Source organism: Ptychodera flava, chromosome 12 (genome assembly GCF_041260155.1).
Source record: "Ptychodera flava strain L36383 chromosome 12, AS_Pfla_20210202, whole genome shotgun sequence".
Taxonomy (NCBI): Eukaryota; Metazoa; Hemichordata; class Enteropneusta; family Ptychoderidae; genus Ptychodera; species Ptychodera flava.
Genome location: NC_091939.1, coordinates 39,902,180 through 39,921,693, shown reverse-complemented (window position 1 = coordinate 39,921,693; position 19,514 = coordinate 39,902,180). Strand labels below are relative to the sequence as shown.

General features: G+C 35.0%; 2 protein-coding genes across 2 annotated transcripts in view; one reads left to right on the top strand and one right to left on the bottom strand.

Annotated features, from left to right (window-relative positions):
• The window catches only part of LOC139145886 (ribosomal protein S6 kinase-related protein-like), a 38,640-nt gene extending 28,160 nt beyond the window's left edge, over window positions 1-10,480 (bottom strand). The window contains exon 1 of the mRNA XM_070717321.1: window positions 10,324-10,480. Within this exon, the coding sequence (XP_070573422.1) occupies window positions 10,324-10,392 (69 nt within the window). The 5' untranslated portion in view covers window positions 10,393-10,480. The remainder of the gene's footprint in view (window positions 1-10,323) is intronic.
• A 295-nt stretch (window positions 10,481-10,775) lies between these two features.
• On the top strand, window positions 10,776-17,099 carry LOC139146310 (thioredoxin-related transmembrane protein 2 homolog). The gene is made up of 8 exons (XM_070717718.1): window positions 10,776-11,129; window positions 11,568-11,731; window positions 11,949-12,034; window positions 12,419-12,495; window positions 13,868-13,974; window positions 14,578-14,643; window positions 16,456-16,585; window positions 16,921-17,099. Exons 1-8 carry the CDS (start codon window positions 10,977-10,979, stop codon window positions 17,032-17,034), a joined length of 897 nt encoding a protein of 298 aa, XP_070573819.1. The 5' UTR covers window positions 10,776-10,976; the 3' UTR covers window positions 17,035-17,099.
• The last annotated feature ends 2,415 nt before the right edge of the window (window positions 17,100-19,514 follow it).

The window sequence follows — 19,514 nt, the reverse complement described above, 5'->3', positions numbered from 1 at the left end:
ATGTCATTAAAAATACAACAGTTACTATTTCTTTCAAAAGTTTGAATAAAATTATTATCCTTCTTGATAGTAAATCACATATGAAAGTATTTTGACCAGAGTTGAATCTTGAGAAGATGTCCAACTGTACAGTATGTTGACAGAATGATAACAGACAGCTATAGTGGAGCTCAACTTCAGAGTTCACTGTCTTCAAGCCTGACAATTTTTCCCCCAAACAGGAAATGGGAAATCCTTAAATCTCGGCATCAAGATGATATAATATTTTAAACTGGTCAACATCACACCGGTAGTATTGAAGACAGGTGTATTGGAGATATGGACATGGAGGACATTACCAAGTGATCTAGTATCGATTAAGAAATCATTTGGACTTCCTGTCTCTGATCCATCTATCAAGAATCAAAGTGCCTACGTTGTAGTTTAGGACAGATCAAATTCAAATTTATGGGAAATGGCTTATCTTTTGTTGTTTGATGTATTTGTAATTGATGGATAAATACACCCTGCGTATGTGCTGAGGAAGAAAATGAAATTTGGAATAATATCACAGTACAGGTAGAGTTACATTCATTAATTCTGTCTTGCTGGGAATGCCAATGTTGTCATAGCAACAGCTTTAATGGGAAATGAGCCCCTGAGGAAGAAATCTCCCACTTCAACTTTCTGTAGTCAGGGCAATCTGCAGCTCCAGACTACAACCATATCATGGATTTCAAGATTGTTGACCAAATATTTTTCAAAAGAAATTCCGAAAGACTTGTTCCGCATGGGTTATTCTGTCTGTAACATTGGAAACAAGATACGCCATCAAGTTCATTACTGTCAAATTGGAGACAGTATACTCAACTGATTTTAGACTCAAGTAATGTCGTGCTTCAATTTAAAAAAAATTGTTGTCAAAGGAAAACCATCTTTGAAATAGAATATTCCTGTATTATGCACTCTTTAATAATTTGGAATAACTTTCTTCAATGTAAATTGAAGGGCATTAATTAAATTTCACTTTTCACACATCTTAATTACGATTGTCAAATAATGAAATTACATGGGTGTCAATCAATTCCATCAAATTGAAATGCTAAACTGTTAAAATATTTGATGAAATCAATTCTGCAGAAAACTTTTGAATCCTCTGACAACTTTTTCAAATACAGAATATGCTGATAAACTGAATGCAATACAAAATCTCACATATTCACGCCATCAATGAGATAGTTGTATGCTACTCAAATAATGAAATAATGAAAATATATGGTCGATAAAACCACTTCTGCATAGTTTAGTGGTTTAGGATATTCTCTCTTAAACTAATACTGTGCAGTATTGTGTAGCCAACCCTGTTACAGAATGCATACTTTCATGTACAGACCAGGGATGTTTGCCTAACAAAGCCCCTATAGTTGCATGTATATTCGATCAAATAGAGTTTGTTGAGAGTGTTACGGGATATATCTCATCTGACGTTTGTGATTTCCAAATTTACCCATGACGATTAGATTTATTGTTGATGTAAACATTGTTTCCCATTCAGCTAACAATGTCACAAAAGAGCAAACATACTTTATAAATGAGTAAACACTCAGGGCTTGACAATTTTTTTTCCAGTTCACTTGTCCGTCGGACAAGTGGATTTTCAATTTCACTTGTCCTCTCAAAAATTTTACTTGTCCTCCATTTGTAATAATCAAGACCAAAATACTTGCGACGAATTCCGTAGCGGCTTTCAGGGCTACCTTATTTTGGTAATTTTCGCCGATGTTGACGCCGATTTTTCTCAAAAGTTTACATTGAAGTAGGCCTGCGTACGGTCTGTGTGTTCCCGGCGTTATACGGCCTCCACCACAAGAGGCCGTATAACGCCGGGAACACACAGACCGAGATGCACAGACCTGTACGCAGGGCTAACATTGAATTTGAAGGTACATATCATACATCGGCTTCCCGTGTTTGGCAAGCATAAATGCCGTCGTAAAAAGATTGGTCAGTTTCTGTCGCTGGTCGTCGTCATTCGGTTCACGCATTGCGAGTGCATGCGATCGGATTGTTGGCAAGTGAACGCGTATCGGGCTCAGCGGGACCCACAAAATTTCCACAATCATTGTCCCCGTCACGATCTCATCTGCGATGCGCCAAACAGTCCAAATGCGGTTGACTAAACTCGTGAGACCTTATCGATTCAACGCGAAACATGCCGTATCTGTCAAGAAAAGCATTTTGCTCGGTTTGGCCATGGAGGTAGTCTCTTCCTACCTCCATGGTTTGGCAATGGTGGGGTATTTGAGACACGACGTACAGAACATTTTGGAACCGTCATATTTCAACCAAGGCCACTGTGCTTTCCAAATTCCATTTCGGGAGATAACATCTACGGCGTTTTTCCTCATCATAACGCTTATGTTTAGATCTTTTGTCAGAAACATCCTTCTAATCATCACATCGAGTCGTCGATTCCACTCACGCTAGCCCTCGTGGCGCCGTCGTAAATCATCACACTGTCGTTTCTCAGAGTTACACAATGCCCATCGTCGTAAACCACGTGCCTCTTTACGGCAACAACTTTGCTTGATCTTTGCGTAGGTCTGCGGAGCGGAAATTACGCTCTGGCTCGCGAAAATGCACAATGCCTTGTTTGCATCAGTGGAAATATTACCGTGAAATACTCATATTTACAGCGATCACTCCACAAACTATCTGCCAACAATGTTCGTCTACCTCGCGAGGCCGCATAAATGATTTTGAAGTACTGCACTGTCGATCGCCGATAAGCACTATGGCATTGGGTTTTGCAATTTTTTACCTAATTTGTTGGGGCGGAGCAGTCAGCATACAACAAAGAAATGCTGTTTAAGCCAAATTTTAAGCGACTTTTTAATTGGACGATGAAACAATTTCATGTCCATCATCGGAAAATTGCAACATTGTGTGATTCGGCAAATGAATCGCAGAAGAACGTCACAATTGGATCTAAAAAAGTCAGTGATTGACATTTATTTTGTGTGAACGACAACGCAAATCGGGCGACACGTGCACAAACCGCAACTTAGATTCGCGTTGATTGCGCCAGAAGTTGTATAAACAACTTGTCCGGCGGGCGACCAGATTTTATTTTTGACTTGCCCGAACGTAAATTTCACTTGTCCCTTGTCCTGGGCGTCGGGCGATAGGAATTGTCAAGCCCTGAAACACTGTGGCTGGTTTGTAAATTATAGAAAAATGGCTTTATAAAGTGTTTACGAGTCACTGATTTCTGTTAAATTCTTATCATTTGGTATGATAACATCTAGCCATACTCACAAAGGGAACACTTGTAGTGAAAGACTTATTATGAATTATTGTTTAGTGGAAATAAACTGAGCTCCCAGCTATATATTCATGTGAAAGTGTGATGAATTTTTACATACAGATTACAAAGCCATGCATAACACATTGTTTCCAGGTAGCTGAAATGCTATATGCAATGTAAATTGTTGAAATTTCAAATAATACCCTTTTATCGCATGGTTACTTCTCTAGGAACAGCTATGTACATATGGCATGTTACTCAACATGTGTTAATATTCACTTACAGAAGGCAAGACTGTTAATGAAGTTATTGTGATCTGAAAGACTCTAATGACTGTACTAAACACATTCATCATCTGAAGCAGGTACATGTTCCGTTTCAATGATGTCTTGAAGTGATATGTTATTTTCACCTTTCACACAGAATTATATTCAGCCTATCCTTGAGAAAACTTAGCTCTTATTCATACCATTTCCTGTTTCTTACTCGTATTTTCTTTTTCTTGTACATAACACCTGGATGACATCTACACTCCCTGTACTATCAAATTCATAGCAGGGTTATTAATTGTTACTATGGCAACAAACACACAGTCCATGGTGACTATCTGAGAGTTTATGCAAAGTCAACTCAACTGATGTATTAGTAATTTACTTGGAAAGAAAAGGCCTTAATGGTATATCTATACCTTCTAATATATGATTTTATTTTCATTTTTTCAAATTTTTCCACTGATTTTTCATCATTCTCTTGGACAGTACACTGTGTCGTCGATGCAGTATTTTAAACCATAATGTACTATTCATGTTTCAATGAATCAAGTAAACACACACTGGTTTGACCACTGATTTCATTAAAGTTTAATTGCAGTATAATTCAATGTAATTTAATTTAGAGTGTGTGCCATGAATATCTGTTGTTTTGATTGACAAAATCTGAAAAAGACATGTTAATATGATTTGACCATGAGAGTTTGAGAAAATGGATCAATATACAAAGTTATTGCTGCTGTGCATTATGGAAAGGTGAAGATTGACTGTTTGGACATACAGACTCAAATCAAATTATAAAACATACAAACTAAAAGTTAGACCACCCATTTTTCCACCACAAATATTTAATGATGGTAAATACATAGTATTCAACAACAGATTACAAGCTACCGGTATAGTGTCAAATGATACAAACAGTATATGTACTAGGAGAAGAAGACATAATATTTTACTGAATAGCCAGGAATAAGTCTATGTTTTAGAAAGTAAAATGACAGTATCATCCTTGAAATCTGATTTTTATATCATTTCATCTCTGATCTTTAGGTATGGCACAGTACAATAAATTACCCACAATGCTGTTCGATTTGTACCAACGACGTTAGTTTTCTTATAACTTTTTCAGTTCTGTATAAAAGCAATAATGTGAAGTCTCACGATAATTGATTAATTATATTTATTAAAAGTACGTTGAAATATTGTAGTATAAATTTCAAAGTAACCATTAAATAACCATAAAAGTCACATTCTTCAGGTACTACAAATGTCACAGTTTTGGGAAGCAAGTTATTACCAACTGAAGGGGTCATTCTCTGAAAATAGTTAGCATGTAAATTTCTTTTGTCTTTTCTATTTGGAAAAATCAATATCCTTTTGTTTCATAAAACAGGTGCAACTAGTCTCCCTACTTTCCATCACTTTATTCTGTATGGCTGAGGACACGATCAGTGGAAAATTTACAAAAATCCTTTCTCTTCTCTCAATCAAGCACAATTTTCTTAATCCTTTAAAATGGGAATTGAGAAGAAAGGTGTTTTTAAAAGTACGTTCTCAGAATTTTTACAAGTGGTCCAGGAATTTGTCTACACATGGGAGACATGGTAGAACTTCACAGGGGATCTACGTTGGTACAAATCGTGATGTATTGTGGGAAATCTCTAGTACTGTGTATGGCTTCATTGGATTCATATCATGAAACTTAAGGTGTAATCAAGTATACCGTATTATGCATCAGTTAGACAGTACCATACACGTCTGAACCATATGTCAACCATAGCGTTTACAAAGCTCTCCTGATACTTGCATAGTTGGCTTCTTCACCCTAAGCTTCCTTTTCAGAATTCAAATGTATATATAAACAAGAAGATGGAACCATATTACATGGCGGACAGGGAGAAACCCAATGCTTATACACTTTTGTAGCATGAGGTCGAAGTTCAGCGTAAATACTATTTGTGGTGAGAAGCATAGTTGATCATAAAGGGAAGAAATAAAATTTGATAACAACAAAATGAAAGACAATGAAGATTTCTGACAGCTAGCATTAAAGTTTAATGTCCCTTGACAAAAATATTAGGATAGTAAAGAGACTTTTTTGCAAAAAGGGTGTGTACACTGCACTATACGTATTGAATTTCAAAATAATGAAAGTCATTTTGAAAAAAGTGTAATCCATGTTTATTTATTTTATGAGATAGAGTGTCTTTCCTACTTCCTATGGTCTAGGTTCTTACAGCCATAGTTTCAGTGAAACTGAAAAAATATTAGAATTCTAACACAGATAATTTTTAAGCATCAAATTGTAGTAAACATTTTTGTAAACATCAATGGATGGAAAAGCATACTTAACCCTTTTCCTGCCAAGTCCATATTTCACCACCAGGTCAAGATGGTTAACATTAATGAAACACAACATATTACACATGGTGGATTGTAACATAATACTGTACATTTGAAGGCTGTTGAAAACATAAATATATACTGTAAACTTGATTTTTTGGACCAAAGAATGTAACAGACCAAGCCAAGTGGGTGACAATACATCATGTTTTGGCTCAAAAGCGCTTTTTACTGACTTGGCTGATGGGGAAGTAATACTGTCTGGCAGGAAAAGGGTTAAAGTAGACACTTGTTCTGTTTGTTTCATAAACCAAATTTGAACATCAATAGAGCTCCATTTCATATTACAGAAAAGCAAGCATGAATTTTTTTTACAAAAACAATATCAGTTTGAAAATATTTTATATTTGTGATTCTTTGTAAGTGTCAATATGATTTCCATAAACTGCAAAACATACTGCATCTGAATTGACTGCAAAATATACAGCCTACATCAAAATTGATTGAGAATTCCCAAATAGACTGAATCCAGTGGCTGAATGGTCCTTGTGTTGTTAACAAATACATAACTCAGATTGTTTGCACTGTCTTATTCACATGGATGCCTTCAAGGAAACAATATCAATCTTCATAGAGGCAAGCATACATCGGTGGATAGCTGTCATACAATAATGAAAAATTCCTTTTTGCATATTTGTAAATGATATCCAGTAACCTAGTGACCTTCAAGACACATGAAAATGATAAACTTTGACATACTGACTGCTAGCTACACTACAGAAAATGATGAGGCAATTATTGTACAAATCACTAACATTCAAAAAACCCACACCCAATGTGATCGTAAATTTGATGATCAAAAGAAACAGGTCCCTAGATTTGATGCCATCAGATGATCAGTTGGCATAATTTAATAATGTTGAAGCAAAATGGTTTCATATACTAGTATAGTTTGAAATGTTTATAATCATGAAATACTTTGATATTAAGAGTTTGGAAGTGATTTTGCAACTTCTATCACATTTTATATAGTTTTTTTTTATCTTTTTTGTCATAGTCTTCCTTCTAACAATGCTGATATTTTTCTGGGTTTTTTAAGGGGGAGGGATGTTTTTGATTTCTTAAAGACGAGCAAATACTGTTTTACAAAAGGTCAGAATGGCTTTGGTGTCACTATGGTAACAAAAGCATAACAGAAACATTTGACCTATCTTGGGGTAAATTGTTCCACTTTTGTACAATTGTTGAATTTTCATCAATGTAGCTCTTCTTTCTCCCTTAAAAACTTGAATTACCTGAATGAAAATATATCAAGAGCTACTACATGTACATGGAACAGAGTATGACAGTAGGTTATAAACAAGACAAGCATCTAAAGAAGTGTTTTGTACTGGTACTATATATTTTACAAGTAGGTGCAGTTAACCATCGGTTAACAGTTTCTTGATGAATTATTTATAGACAACAGAAATCAACATCCTTTCTATTTTTGCATAGTCAAAAAAATAGCGTCAATGATACTTGGCTCACATTTGGTTTGATGTGACAGGCCAGAGTGACTATACTTAATGTAAGTTTACCCCTGGGAACATGCATACCAAGTTTCAAAGCAATCGGATAAGCGATTAAAGAGAAAATGACTTTTTGACCAAAAATAGGAAAAATTGTCCCAAAAATACAAATATGAAAATTTCACCACAATTTGAAGACATTCAACTAAGGTTACCTCTAGGTAAATGCATACCAAGTTTTGAAGCAATCAGAGCAGTTAATTTAGAGAAAATGATTTTTTGTCTAAAAATGCAAAAAATTACTCCAAAAATACAAATATGAAAATTTCTCAACAATTTTAAGATTTCCGACAGAAGATGACCTTAGGATCAAGAGTATCAAATTTCAAAGCAATTCAGCGAGAACTTTGGGAGAAAATGATTTTTTGACCAAAAATGGAAAAAATTGCCTAAAAAATACAACTTTCAAAATTTCTCTAAAATCTAACTTAAGTTACTATAAAGAACCTGTATACTACGCTTAAATCAAATCATGGCGTGAGATTACAGAATTTTAGCAATTTGCAGGATTTTCCTTTTTGACCTCATTTGCATATTTCTGACACTGACATGTTTATTTGAACAATTCACATCTCCACCCATGGGTTTGATTGGATGGATATACTTCCATACATATTAACATACATACTTAAAAACTATCTACTGTTGATTGACCAATCAGAGTGCTCAATTCAGGGTGTTTTATCTACTCATAAAGCCTTGGTCACCAAATTCCAGAAACGAATGACAGCGCCGTAGTAAAGTACTGTCCAATCCAAAGTGAACATGTCATATTCTGTAGACATCTGGTACGTTTTATATTCAAATTTGGTAACACAGCTGAAACCAGCTGCAACACAAAATCTGCTGTGCCCAAGGGCATTTGTATAATGTGCCCTAGGGCATTTATAGGATGTTCCATTACATTGGAAGGCTATTTCACAAATAAAAGTTTTAATTCATATCCTAAACACGTTACATTGACAAAGGGGAAGGTTGACGTAAACACATTGAAAACGAAAATATATCAGTTAGGGGCGATAGTTTTTAAGTCGGATAAAACCCTCGTACTCGGGCTCTTCTGGTATATAAAGTCCAACCCTACAATAAAATGTCTCGGCCTGCGGCCTCGACATTTTATCGTTTGGTTGGACTTTATATACCAGAAAGCCCTCATACTTGGGCTTTATCCTATACATACCTACAGACATTCATATGCAGCCGATCTAAACAATATAAGCTCTCTTTGGTATATATACCAAATGTGAGCTAAAAACATTCCCATGACTGACCTGCAGGACTGTTCCTGTAATAAATCAGTTTGCTACGCAATTTTGCATGTTTAAAAAACAGTTTATGAAATTAATATCATTAATTTTTAACCATAGTTATGAGAAGCATGACAGGGCAAAATATATATTCCTCTGTACACAATTGTCACCATAGTCACCTGTCAGGTTACTTACTGTACCATCGTTTGTGTCTTACAACTCAATACAAGATCATTTTACGCTGAAAACAAAATGCAGAAACCAACAGAGAAAAAATCCAAATTTTCAGACCTGGTAAATCACTTTGCTTATTTATTAAAAGTTGCAACTCAAAGAAATCTTCAAAATTTGACACAATGACATCATCCAAGAATGAGATGAACACATGTGTAGGTTTTAATATAAATTTAATGTGTAACAGAAATGTATGTAAATGTTTATGTTGAGAAATATTGGATTTCATGATGGCTGCAATATAAGGGCCAACATAAAGTGTTGATTGTATGGATAAACAAATTAAATTTGATAAGTTTTCCTCCAACAAACATCATTTTAAGAAGCTTTAATAGGCATATACTGAATCCATAGCTGTGTTCTTTCTCTAATTGAATATAAAAAACAAGAATTTGTATCAAAAAGAACATGTCTGAATTCTTTTATTTCTTTAAATGCATAGAATTGAAATTATTGGGTGTGATAAATATCAATATGTGCCTAAATTTGATGTGAAAACTTGACAAATGAATTTCAACAAAAGTTAGAGTTTCAAACGAAAGAATAAATTTTTATTTATTTCTGTACTTGATTCCTTTGAAGAGTAAGTTGCTATGTTGCAGGACATATACTTTTAGGTCCAAGTCCCCCTTTCCCAAAAATTAGAAGTCGAAAAAAAGGAGCAAACAGGTTCATGATATCACCTGCAGTGTAATGTTGAAAGAACGCCGCTGAAAATATTTTCACCAGAGCTGTGACAAGTTTAATTAATTTTGTAATGATATTGCTACAGTAAAGAACATAGATTATCTGATGCAACAGGGTCCTTCGCTATCTGCCTAAGGTTTCCCTTCATATTGTTTAACTTTAGGGGGTGTTGAAAATGAAAGGGTACCATAGATACAGTTCAAATCGGTTTGTTGCACATGTTGGGTCTCTTACAACTAACCGTCTCATCTTATAAGGCTTTGGACCCGACATCTTCTCATTTTCAGATGAGTGATAAGCGCTCATAGGTACGTACATCACCGATTTGTGGGATAACATTAAAGTTTGTTGCTGTTTTTATTCCGTTCATATTTAATATCTGAGAAAAAGAAGTATATGCGCCAATGACGAATAAAAACATGATTGTTTTGCTATGCAGTCTATTTGCAGAAATACACGCGCGGTTAATTTCGACACAGCAGGGATTTAGTCACGGTTGGCATTGCAAGCAGAGCACATTACCGCCAATATGTAGTAGTGCCGCACAGCTTGCATTGAAGCGTACATACGAGGTGATACCAAACGTCAGCTACTACAGTGCTACAAATACAAGCTATCATCATCATGTATGTAACGTAAATGACGCACTGAGCATTGCGAATATTGATACAATTTCTACTCACCTTCCTCCGCTCTGCGTAACTAAGGCGTCTGTGGCTATGTCTGTTGCCCATTGTGACATGTTCTCTCATAGATGTTCACAAATTGGTATTACGAAGTGGTCATCTTGGGCAGATACGAAATCAGCATCACATCGCAACGCAACCGCAGTCTTCAGTGACTGATCACACTTTCTCCCGCCCACGAACTCATTCAAATTTAATTCATTCTCTTCGCACAGCCACTACACATGTACTTACAGTACACGATAACACGCCCTCAGAGTCGATCGTTGTTCACTGTCTTCTTTCTCCCCGAGATGTCGGTCATGTCGTACATCACCGCATCCAAACGCTTATCTCTGAGAAACATTCAGTGGAAAGTACATTTTCTAAAGAGCGACTATTCTTACTTTAAATCAACGAGCCCTGTAGACTTTTTAAATATTTTCATATTGCTATTGAGTGTGACCTTTGACCCGGAAGTAGAAGTCTGCTATGAGAACGCTCTGAGGAAATCGTTGTGTGTTTCCTTTCAGCGTTCAGTTTAAGACTTCTTAAGTCGGTTTCTGTCGACGTACATTCAATTTTTGGGTTAAGCTTTCTACATTGTCTTTATATGCATAACGATCCATTCAATTTGCCGAATTTCGATCTTTTGAACCAACTTTCTGCCAATGGCCCTGACGAAGGACCTGAATAGAGTGAGGCGTCTGCTTCATCCATATTACATCGCCAATATCATACTGTGTTTATCGTATGTCTTCCTGAAAGTGACCCCGCCATGCTGCCATATCCTTTTCCCGGCGGACGAGTGCAGTCTCAGTTGGGTAAGATTTCGGCTTTTCGAAGCGTTAAAAGCAGACTTGATCTACCAATACTCAACGATGTGTGGCGTGTGACAGTAAATATAATGCCATGGCTGGAGATTATGGTGGTGAGGAGCAAAAAGGCAAATATTGAATAAAGTCAAGAAGTTAATAAATTTAGGAAAAACGACGATTTACTGATGAGAATCTCTTCTCTGCATGATATGATATTGGTAGTAAATATAATTCTCAATTTCCATTTCTTGTTACCTTTGTTGCTGCAAAAGTTGTGTGTATTTGCAAAACTGTATGTGGAGACACACATACATCCAGTAAAAACAAATCTCACATCTCCATTTCTCGTTACCTAAATTGGTCCATGAGTTGTGCATATTTGCCAAACTTAACGTGCAATGAAAAACAAATCTGACTTGTTTCCATTGCTCATTACATTTGCAGGAAGATTCCAATGCATATTTGTTTCTGATGTGTGTATTGGTTGTCAAGAATCGACGTTCAGATGATTGGATCCAGTACTTAAGTGCAGGATTTCTCTTCACCAAGGTTGCTAACACTGTATTATTTGCCAATCAGATCCAAGATGGGGAGCTCTGTTTGGTGTAGCATGTCTCAGTAAGTCATACCACATTTCCTATGAAGATGAAATAAATGTATTAATATATACATTCATTCAGACAAACTGCAGGGTTTCAATTTTACAACCATCAATTTGAGCAAGTGTAGCTATCACAAAGTCAAACTTGTATGTCAGTACGTATCATCATGTCCACGGTCCATTGGTGGAGGGACTGTGCCATGTCCAATAATTTGTCTATAAAGTTTTCACAAACAATTGTCAATTGTCAAAGATAACGTGTTATATCATGTAGATTTAATAAACATGCCGCTACGACCGCAGTACATAGGTATATATGAGAATTAACAGCGTATGTTACAATGAGAAACAAACTTATTGAATCAGTGATGTAACATTTATTGTGCACATTCATAGATACAGTACACTAACAAAGGTACATACAGACATACACACAAACCCTGGTGATTACCTCCTTCATAAAGCACCAAGGAGCCAAAACTCCAAAGTCCACAAATGAGTCATCAATAAAACTGTCCTGTGTTTCCGTAAACTGTGTAACAAAACGTTTGTCTCGCAACATAGAAATATGACCCCAAGATAACCCTGCAGCACTTCAAACAATACCATACCATTGTAACTCATTATACTGGTAACGATTCTGTTAGCAATGAAGAAATAAAACTATAAACTTTGATCTGCCCTCTTCTTGCAGTAATTTTTGTGGTGTTTCCTGAGCCAGCCTTTTCAGGTCCAGATAATATCATATACTTCAACGAAGCTACTCTTCAGGTAATAAAAAACTTGGTGTTGCTCTTGTTCTTCTTTATTTCTGTTTTGTTATCTAAAATTCTAAAATTCTAGGGTAGCACATTTTTAATTAAACAACATCAAGAAGGTCCAAAGTCAAACTGAGAGATATTATTAACTTTATCTGATGAGAAATACCCATCTCCTAGCCCTTTATCTGTTCACTGGTATCAATGAATATCATCTCACTTTTAATAACCTTTATATTTTACAGTTTTATAGTAGCCTTTGTTTTGACTCCATGCCCTCTGTTAAAAGATAGCCTACATTTCACGGCAACTGTGCATGATTGAACAAGTTTCTTGTACACCCCTCCAAGTCAGATCTTGTTTAGAACTATGTTTACTTCAATGTCAATAAAATTGGCGTATATGGTCAAACTTTAATCCTTCTTTCCTTCCATGGAATGCAAGCTTGCCATAGAAGCACATGTCTTGAGTTTTACCAAAATTTGGCGGTGAAAGAGTTCAGATCTGATCATTGTTTTCTACGAATGCTATCAAAATGACTTATTACTGGTATTCAGTTCTGGATGAGCCACTGTAGAACAATCTGTTAGGGCTTCAAAGCCAGTATTTAATATTTTGAAATCAGTTATTCCACTAAACAGGACAATGTGATTGTCTTTGGTATTTTTCTTGGCATAAAATACCGCAAACAAAATCAATCATGAACTCATCTAATTGTGATCATGAAACCTTGCGGTATTGTACCGGTAGAGTGAGGTATGCACTTCTTATGAAGTGTCTATTGAGTCAATAGCAGAAACGGTTTTGTTTTCTGAATCTACCTGTAATAAAGAGCAAAGGCAGGTTATCAGCACCCTCAACGTGTTTTATGATTTGATAATTCAAAGCAATTTCTCCTATATTGCAAAATTAGAAATAGTACCCAAAGACAGCAATTTTGAAAAATTAAATTTTCTGTATTTTGTACTTTGAAGTGGTCAATAGATGTCACTTACCTTATATACAAATTTCATGATTAGCATGTATCTATGATTTAACCAGAAGATATTCTGGTCTTATGTGGAGCAGTGACATAGTATAGTTTGTGGTCTTCTTATAGGTATTTTTAATGATTGCAACTGTACGTCAGATTGATATTGCATATTCAGTGGTTGAGATAAATATTAACTATCCACTAGGAATCAAAAGTTCAGAGGTCACCTATTGTTCAGAAAGCCAAACTGGCTTTATTACAAGTATGAGACCAACACATTATATCTTTTTTAACGTTTACACCACACAAAATGGTTCAATTCAAACTAATAATGTCAAATCAACTGTTTAATATTGTTGCATTATGCTGCAGATAAAATTTTCCTGACAGAAATTTTTTATGAAATTTTCAGGAAGAGCTTGAGAAGGACAGAAATGGTTATTGGTTGGTAGAGTTTTATGCTGGTTGGTCGCCACCTTGTGTCAGATTTGCTTCATTATTTGCTGAGCTTTCTGTCAAGTAAGTCAGAGTTCTTGTTGTTATTTCAGTATTTTCCAATCCTAAACTAATTGTTTGTCAATATGCTTGGTTGACTTCATATGGTCAATCAAAGAAAATCTCAGCTTAGAATGAATAGCTCAGTCCTATATGTATATTTCCCCATTGGCATAGACTTGAAAGGCATTGATTTGCATTCAAGAAAGTTCCAGGAAAATCTCAAATTCAGCAGTCTAGTGTGTTATATATCATGACAATAGCAGGACATTGGGTTCCAGTCTCTGAATTTTAGAAATTTTTGACTTACTTTGTGATGGTTGGGACATTCAAAATGAGAAGATACCACAATACATTGTAAATCTTGAATAACAATGACTGCTTCCAATTGCTTTTGCCAAGTCATTTATTCATTCTAACCGTAAGTTTTTTCCAAAATAATTTTTCTCATTTCTTATACATTATTTTAGTATGACTAACTCTGATCTTGGTTATCCATTCACACATCAGTCACTCATATGTTTTTTTATTGACAAAGGGAAATTATTAGGTAGGTGGCCAGATCCTTGATAATTCTTATTTTACCACTCGTTATGTTCAATTTTTAAAATTTACTTCCATTTACAGGTATTCTAATGACTTTTTACGTTTTGGTAAATTAAATGTTATCACTGCCACAGACACAGCTAAAAAGTAAGTAGAGTATATTTGATCATTTTATTCAAGTAGAACAGCTTAAAGGGGAAGTTCACCAAGGATGATTTTTACATATATGGTAGCTTTGTGGTCACTTACCCCGGAAAAACTATTTTCGCCATTTATAAATTGCAAGATTTTTTACAAAAAAACGATAGAAATATTACAGGAAGTTGCCCATGTAATTTCAATCATGGGAAAAAGCGCCAAGCTTGGAGCTTGCATAATGTGATATGGAAGGGACCATTTTCCCGAAGGTATGGCATTGTCCACTCACCCATGCTTAAACCAGGCTCTGCGTATTTACATAATTGTTGTTTATACTGAATATCCTTGCATAAACAATGAATCACTTATAATAAACTTTCCACTGTCAGATTTTGTGTTGCTGTTTACTACTGTGTTACTGTGAATGGACAATGTGGAGGCCATACCCGTCCGAAGATGGTCCCTTCCATATCACATTATGCAAGCTCCAAGTTTGGAGCTTTTTTCCCATGATTCAAATTACATGGGCAACTTCCTGTACTATTTTATCGTTTTTTTGTAAAAAATCCTGATATTTGTAAATGGTGAAAATAGTTTTCCCTGGGTAAATGACCACAGAGCTACCACATATGTAAAAATCGTCCTTGGTGAACTTCCCCTTTAAGTTTAGAAGTCTCATCAATATACCATCAAATCCTTTGTAAGTCAGATCTTATTCATGTTACTCTTAGTCTAACAGTTTTGTCACTGGTGTATTTGTTAAGTATAATTGTGTTTAAAAGTTGGCCAAGCAGTAAGATCAGTGGATCCAGCAGGAAGCATTTGTCAATGTCATCAACTTGGTGATCCATTTCAGATCTCCTGCTATGATACATACTGTGATAGAGATCATCAGTTAATGACAACTGTAATCTACAGTCTACTGTTGAACATTTGAAGAACTAGTCAAATAGTTTGGTTCCAGTAGTCATCAATCAATTACTAAGTTACAGTTATTGTTATTGATATTGTAAAGGAAAAGAGGATGAGATGATATTAATGAGATCATTCTGTTGTGGTTTGTCATCAGAGTTGAAATTGACAGTTCTATGGTTTAAATTGGAATTTTTATGGTTGAATTGACAGTTTTATTGTTGAAATTGGCAGGTTTATGGTTGAATTGTTATTTTTATGGTTGAAATTGACAGTTCTATGGCTGAAATTGAGAGTTTTATGGTTGAATTGTTATTTTTATGGTTGAAATTGACAGTTTTATGGTTGAAATTGACAGTTCTATGGTTGAATTGTTATTTTTATGGTTGAAATTGACAGTTCTATGGTTGAAATTGAGTTTTATAGTTGAAATTGACAGTTTTATGGTTGAATTGACAGTTTTGTGGTTGAAATTGGCTGGTTTATGGTTGAATTGTTATTTTTATGGTTGAAATTGACAGTTCTATGGCTGAAATTGAGAGTTTTATGGTTGAATTGTTATTTTTATGGTTGAAATTGACAGTTTTATGGTTGAAATTGACAGTTCTATGGTTGAATTGTTATTTTTATGGTTGAAATTGACAGTTCTATGGTTGAAATTGACAGTTCTATGGTTGAATTGTTATTTTTATGGTTGAAATTGACAGTTCTATGGTTGAAATTGAGTTTTATAGTTGAAATTGACAGTTTTATGGTTGAATTGACAGTTTTGTGGTTGAAATTGGCAGGTTTGTGATTGAAATTGACAGTTTTATAGTTGAATTAACAGTTCTGTGGAACCATTCCTGAAATGCTAGTTGGTAATGAATCTTTGAATTTGATCTACAACATAAACCTTTTTGGTTTCAGATATAGAGTTGATACATCATCGATATCAAGACAGCTGCCCACAGTGATACTTTTCCATCAAGGCAAAGAGAAAACCAGGGTTCCTATTTGGGATAAAAAAGGGAAAATAGTGAAATATAGCTTTAATGAGGTAATGCATGGGACATTTTATGTAATATGATTTGGTTTCAAAAGATACAGCAGTGCAGATATTTATACCTTGTTTGTAAAAATACTCTGTAAACGATTTGGTAAATGTTAATGTAAAGCAGCAGAATCATTGATATCCCACACAAGTGTATGTGCAGAGATTAATTCTTTACCCTTGTTCATGGTGACAACAGTTCATACTACCAATGTGTAGCATTTTCTGATTGGCTAGAGGATTACTATCATCAAGATTGTGAGAGTCATACTTCAAATTGGAGTGTGATTTTAACAAATGAGAATTCTGAGTTGTCAAATGAAATATTTTTTTTTTTTCAGGCAAACATCATCTATGACTTTGATCTGAATAATTTGCACCAAGAAACTCTAAAACTTTGCAAAATCAAGAAATCCAGAAAACAAGATGATAAGGAGTTGAGGAGAATCATGTGAAAGATGAAGAGCAGAAGAAAAATGATTGAAGATGATGATTATGTAAATTACTCTAGATAATTCTGAATTGTGTCCATTTTGTCTCTTTCACGGTAGATACAGTGATTTTGAAAATGTTGCACATGAAAAAATTGTTGATATTTGAGGAAAGTGTGAATTTATTACAGTTTTTACATAGTAGTTAGAAGTAAATGGATGAAGGTTGCCGTAAAATATGCAGCATACAAAATTAATAGGTTCAGTGAAGTTCAGCATCTATTGAAGAGGAAATTTTCAACCTGGATTTAATCTGTTCAAACACTTTTTCATCAGTAAGATAAGGTTTTCATCTCAGTGTACAGCTATCATAAAGTACTTAATTTACAAGTGAAACATATTTGAGTGTCTTTCTAAGGTTTGGGAACTTGTTGGGAACTTGGGAAAATTATACTACCACATTTCTGCTCACTGTTTTGAAGTATCTAAGCAACTTATAGAGTGGCATGGGAACCCCTGTAACATTGACCAGTGACTGTTTTGAGTGAAAAATGAGTACATCATACTAAAAGTACTCTTTGTAAGCATTGATGACAAATTTATGTATGTGTCTGTTAAACCATTGTTTTGTTTCTGTTCAGCAAGTCAAGCAGTGCAAGTGACCAGGTATACCTTTGCTTTTGCATGTCTTACCTTCTACTGTTTGGGCATTACACAGCATTACACAGCTTTACATTGTTCATTAAAGTCATATGACTGGTTTGTTGAGTGCATGAAATAGTCTGATTGATTCATTTAATACAGAGGCTGAACACACGTAAGTCAGCATTTCAGTAAAATTTTGATGAGAACTTTTGTAAGGGCATCTATGTATTTTGAAAAACTGTCTCATGTGTATTTTCTTTTGAATCAGTTGAACTGAACAGTCTGAGAAAAACAAATTATTGATTCCTTCTAATAAAATGAAGTTGCCAAGGATAACTACTTTGACACTTTCCTATTCTGTTGCATCAATGGGCATTCTGGCTGTATTGATAGCAATTATTGCCAATTCTGATCTCAATTTTCAAATTCTTAGCCTGGTAATAAACATTTTCAATAATTCAGATTTTTTTGTTGTTAATCTTTGCTTCACTTTGATTCTTCTAAACATAATGACATGTAATTGTTATTCTTTGTTTAGAGATGGATTACATTACTTCAAAATAAAAGAAATCAAAGAGAGTTATAATGGATATGCTGAGAATGTGGCACAATCACTTAACCCTTTCACCCCTAGTTCCCTGTATACAGGTCCAACTTTACCATAGAAAACAATGGATTTGGGACAAACCATGGTGGTGAAAGGGTTAAAGGGCTAAGATGGTGGGGAAAAGTACACGTACAAGGAAATTAAGTGCTCCTATGTCTGTTTGAAGAAGTTGCTAACTAAATTTAAAAGACAATTCAAGAGTTTGTTACTAACTATAACTGCAGGTGTGCGCCATCAGCCTTTTCCGCTTGAAACACACATAAAGTTTGTCATTGTTGCATGCATGGCTGTTGTGATAGTCTTTAATAGCCATTCATGTCTTAGTTTTCAATTTTTTACCAGCACTCACCTACTACATTATATTGTTGTCATACTTGCATTCATAATTTCAAAGAGGGTAATCTAAAATCGTAGACAAATATTTCTCTTTGCATATCAATGAGAGAACGATGTCATTTGCAAACAGCCCTTATTGTTCACATTTATGCTACCATGGATATTGTTTTGTAGAAGATACCAGTTGACAGCATGCAGTCTAAATTAAAAGAACACAACTCATCATGTTCCTGTAATTTCCTGTGTCGTTACGTTCAGAAGTATAGCATTGCAGTCAAACATACACACAGAAGATGGCATACACAGTACTTATTGATAAGAGTGCTGGCATTGCAGCATGTTTATTGGAAAGACAGCCATGGTGTGCTTTACATAACTGAGATCTCCATCTCAAGAAATAATCAAGGCTATACAATTCACATGAATTTCCTCAAAAGAATTCAACACTTCTCCAAGCTGTTTTCCCCCTGCACCAAGACTTACAAAAACACATTCAGGATGACGTCAATCACAACAAGAAATACAAGACATATTATGGTACAGAAAAGCCACATAGACATAATGCTTACATTGCAATGGACAGTTAAATGCATATTACATTAAAGGCATCTTTCAAGATATAATTGAGGTGCTTGTTTCATTTTATTCTCTTGTTCATGTTCCTCTCCAAACAACAGCCAAACTACAGCAAGTTACCGGTCACCATTATCATTAAAGAAAATTAAACATTTTCTTTTGATCAGGTTAAACCTGCAAAAAAATTACACTGAGACCTCCCCTCTTTTTTTGCATTGTGACAACTTTCTTTGAAGAAATTTGAATAGTGACACATGGTCCAAACACAATACCAAATGAATGTAGAATTTGAAGCCATGGAGAGTCTAGGGCTGAAGAGAATATTCTTAAGATAATATGC

Excerpts from the sequence above, each read along its gene's own strand:
- LOC139146310 (XM_070717718.1), top strand. The coding sequence starts at position 10,977 with ATGGCCCTGACGAAGGACCTGAATAGAGTGAGGCGTCTGCTTCATCCA. Across the intron at positions 12,496-13,867 it reads TCAACGAAGCTACTCTTCAG|GAAGAGCTTGAGAAGGACAG; the intron begins GTAATAAAAAAC and ends TGAAATTTTCAG. Across the intron at positions 13,975-14,577 it reads TTTGCTGAGCTTTCTGTCAA|GTATTCTAATGACTTTTTAC; the intron begins GTAAGTCAGAGT and ends TTCCATTTACAG.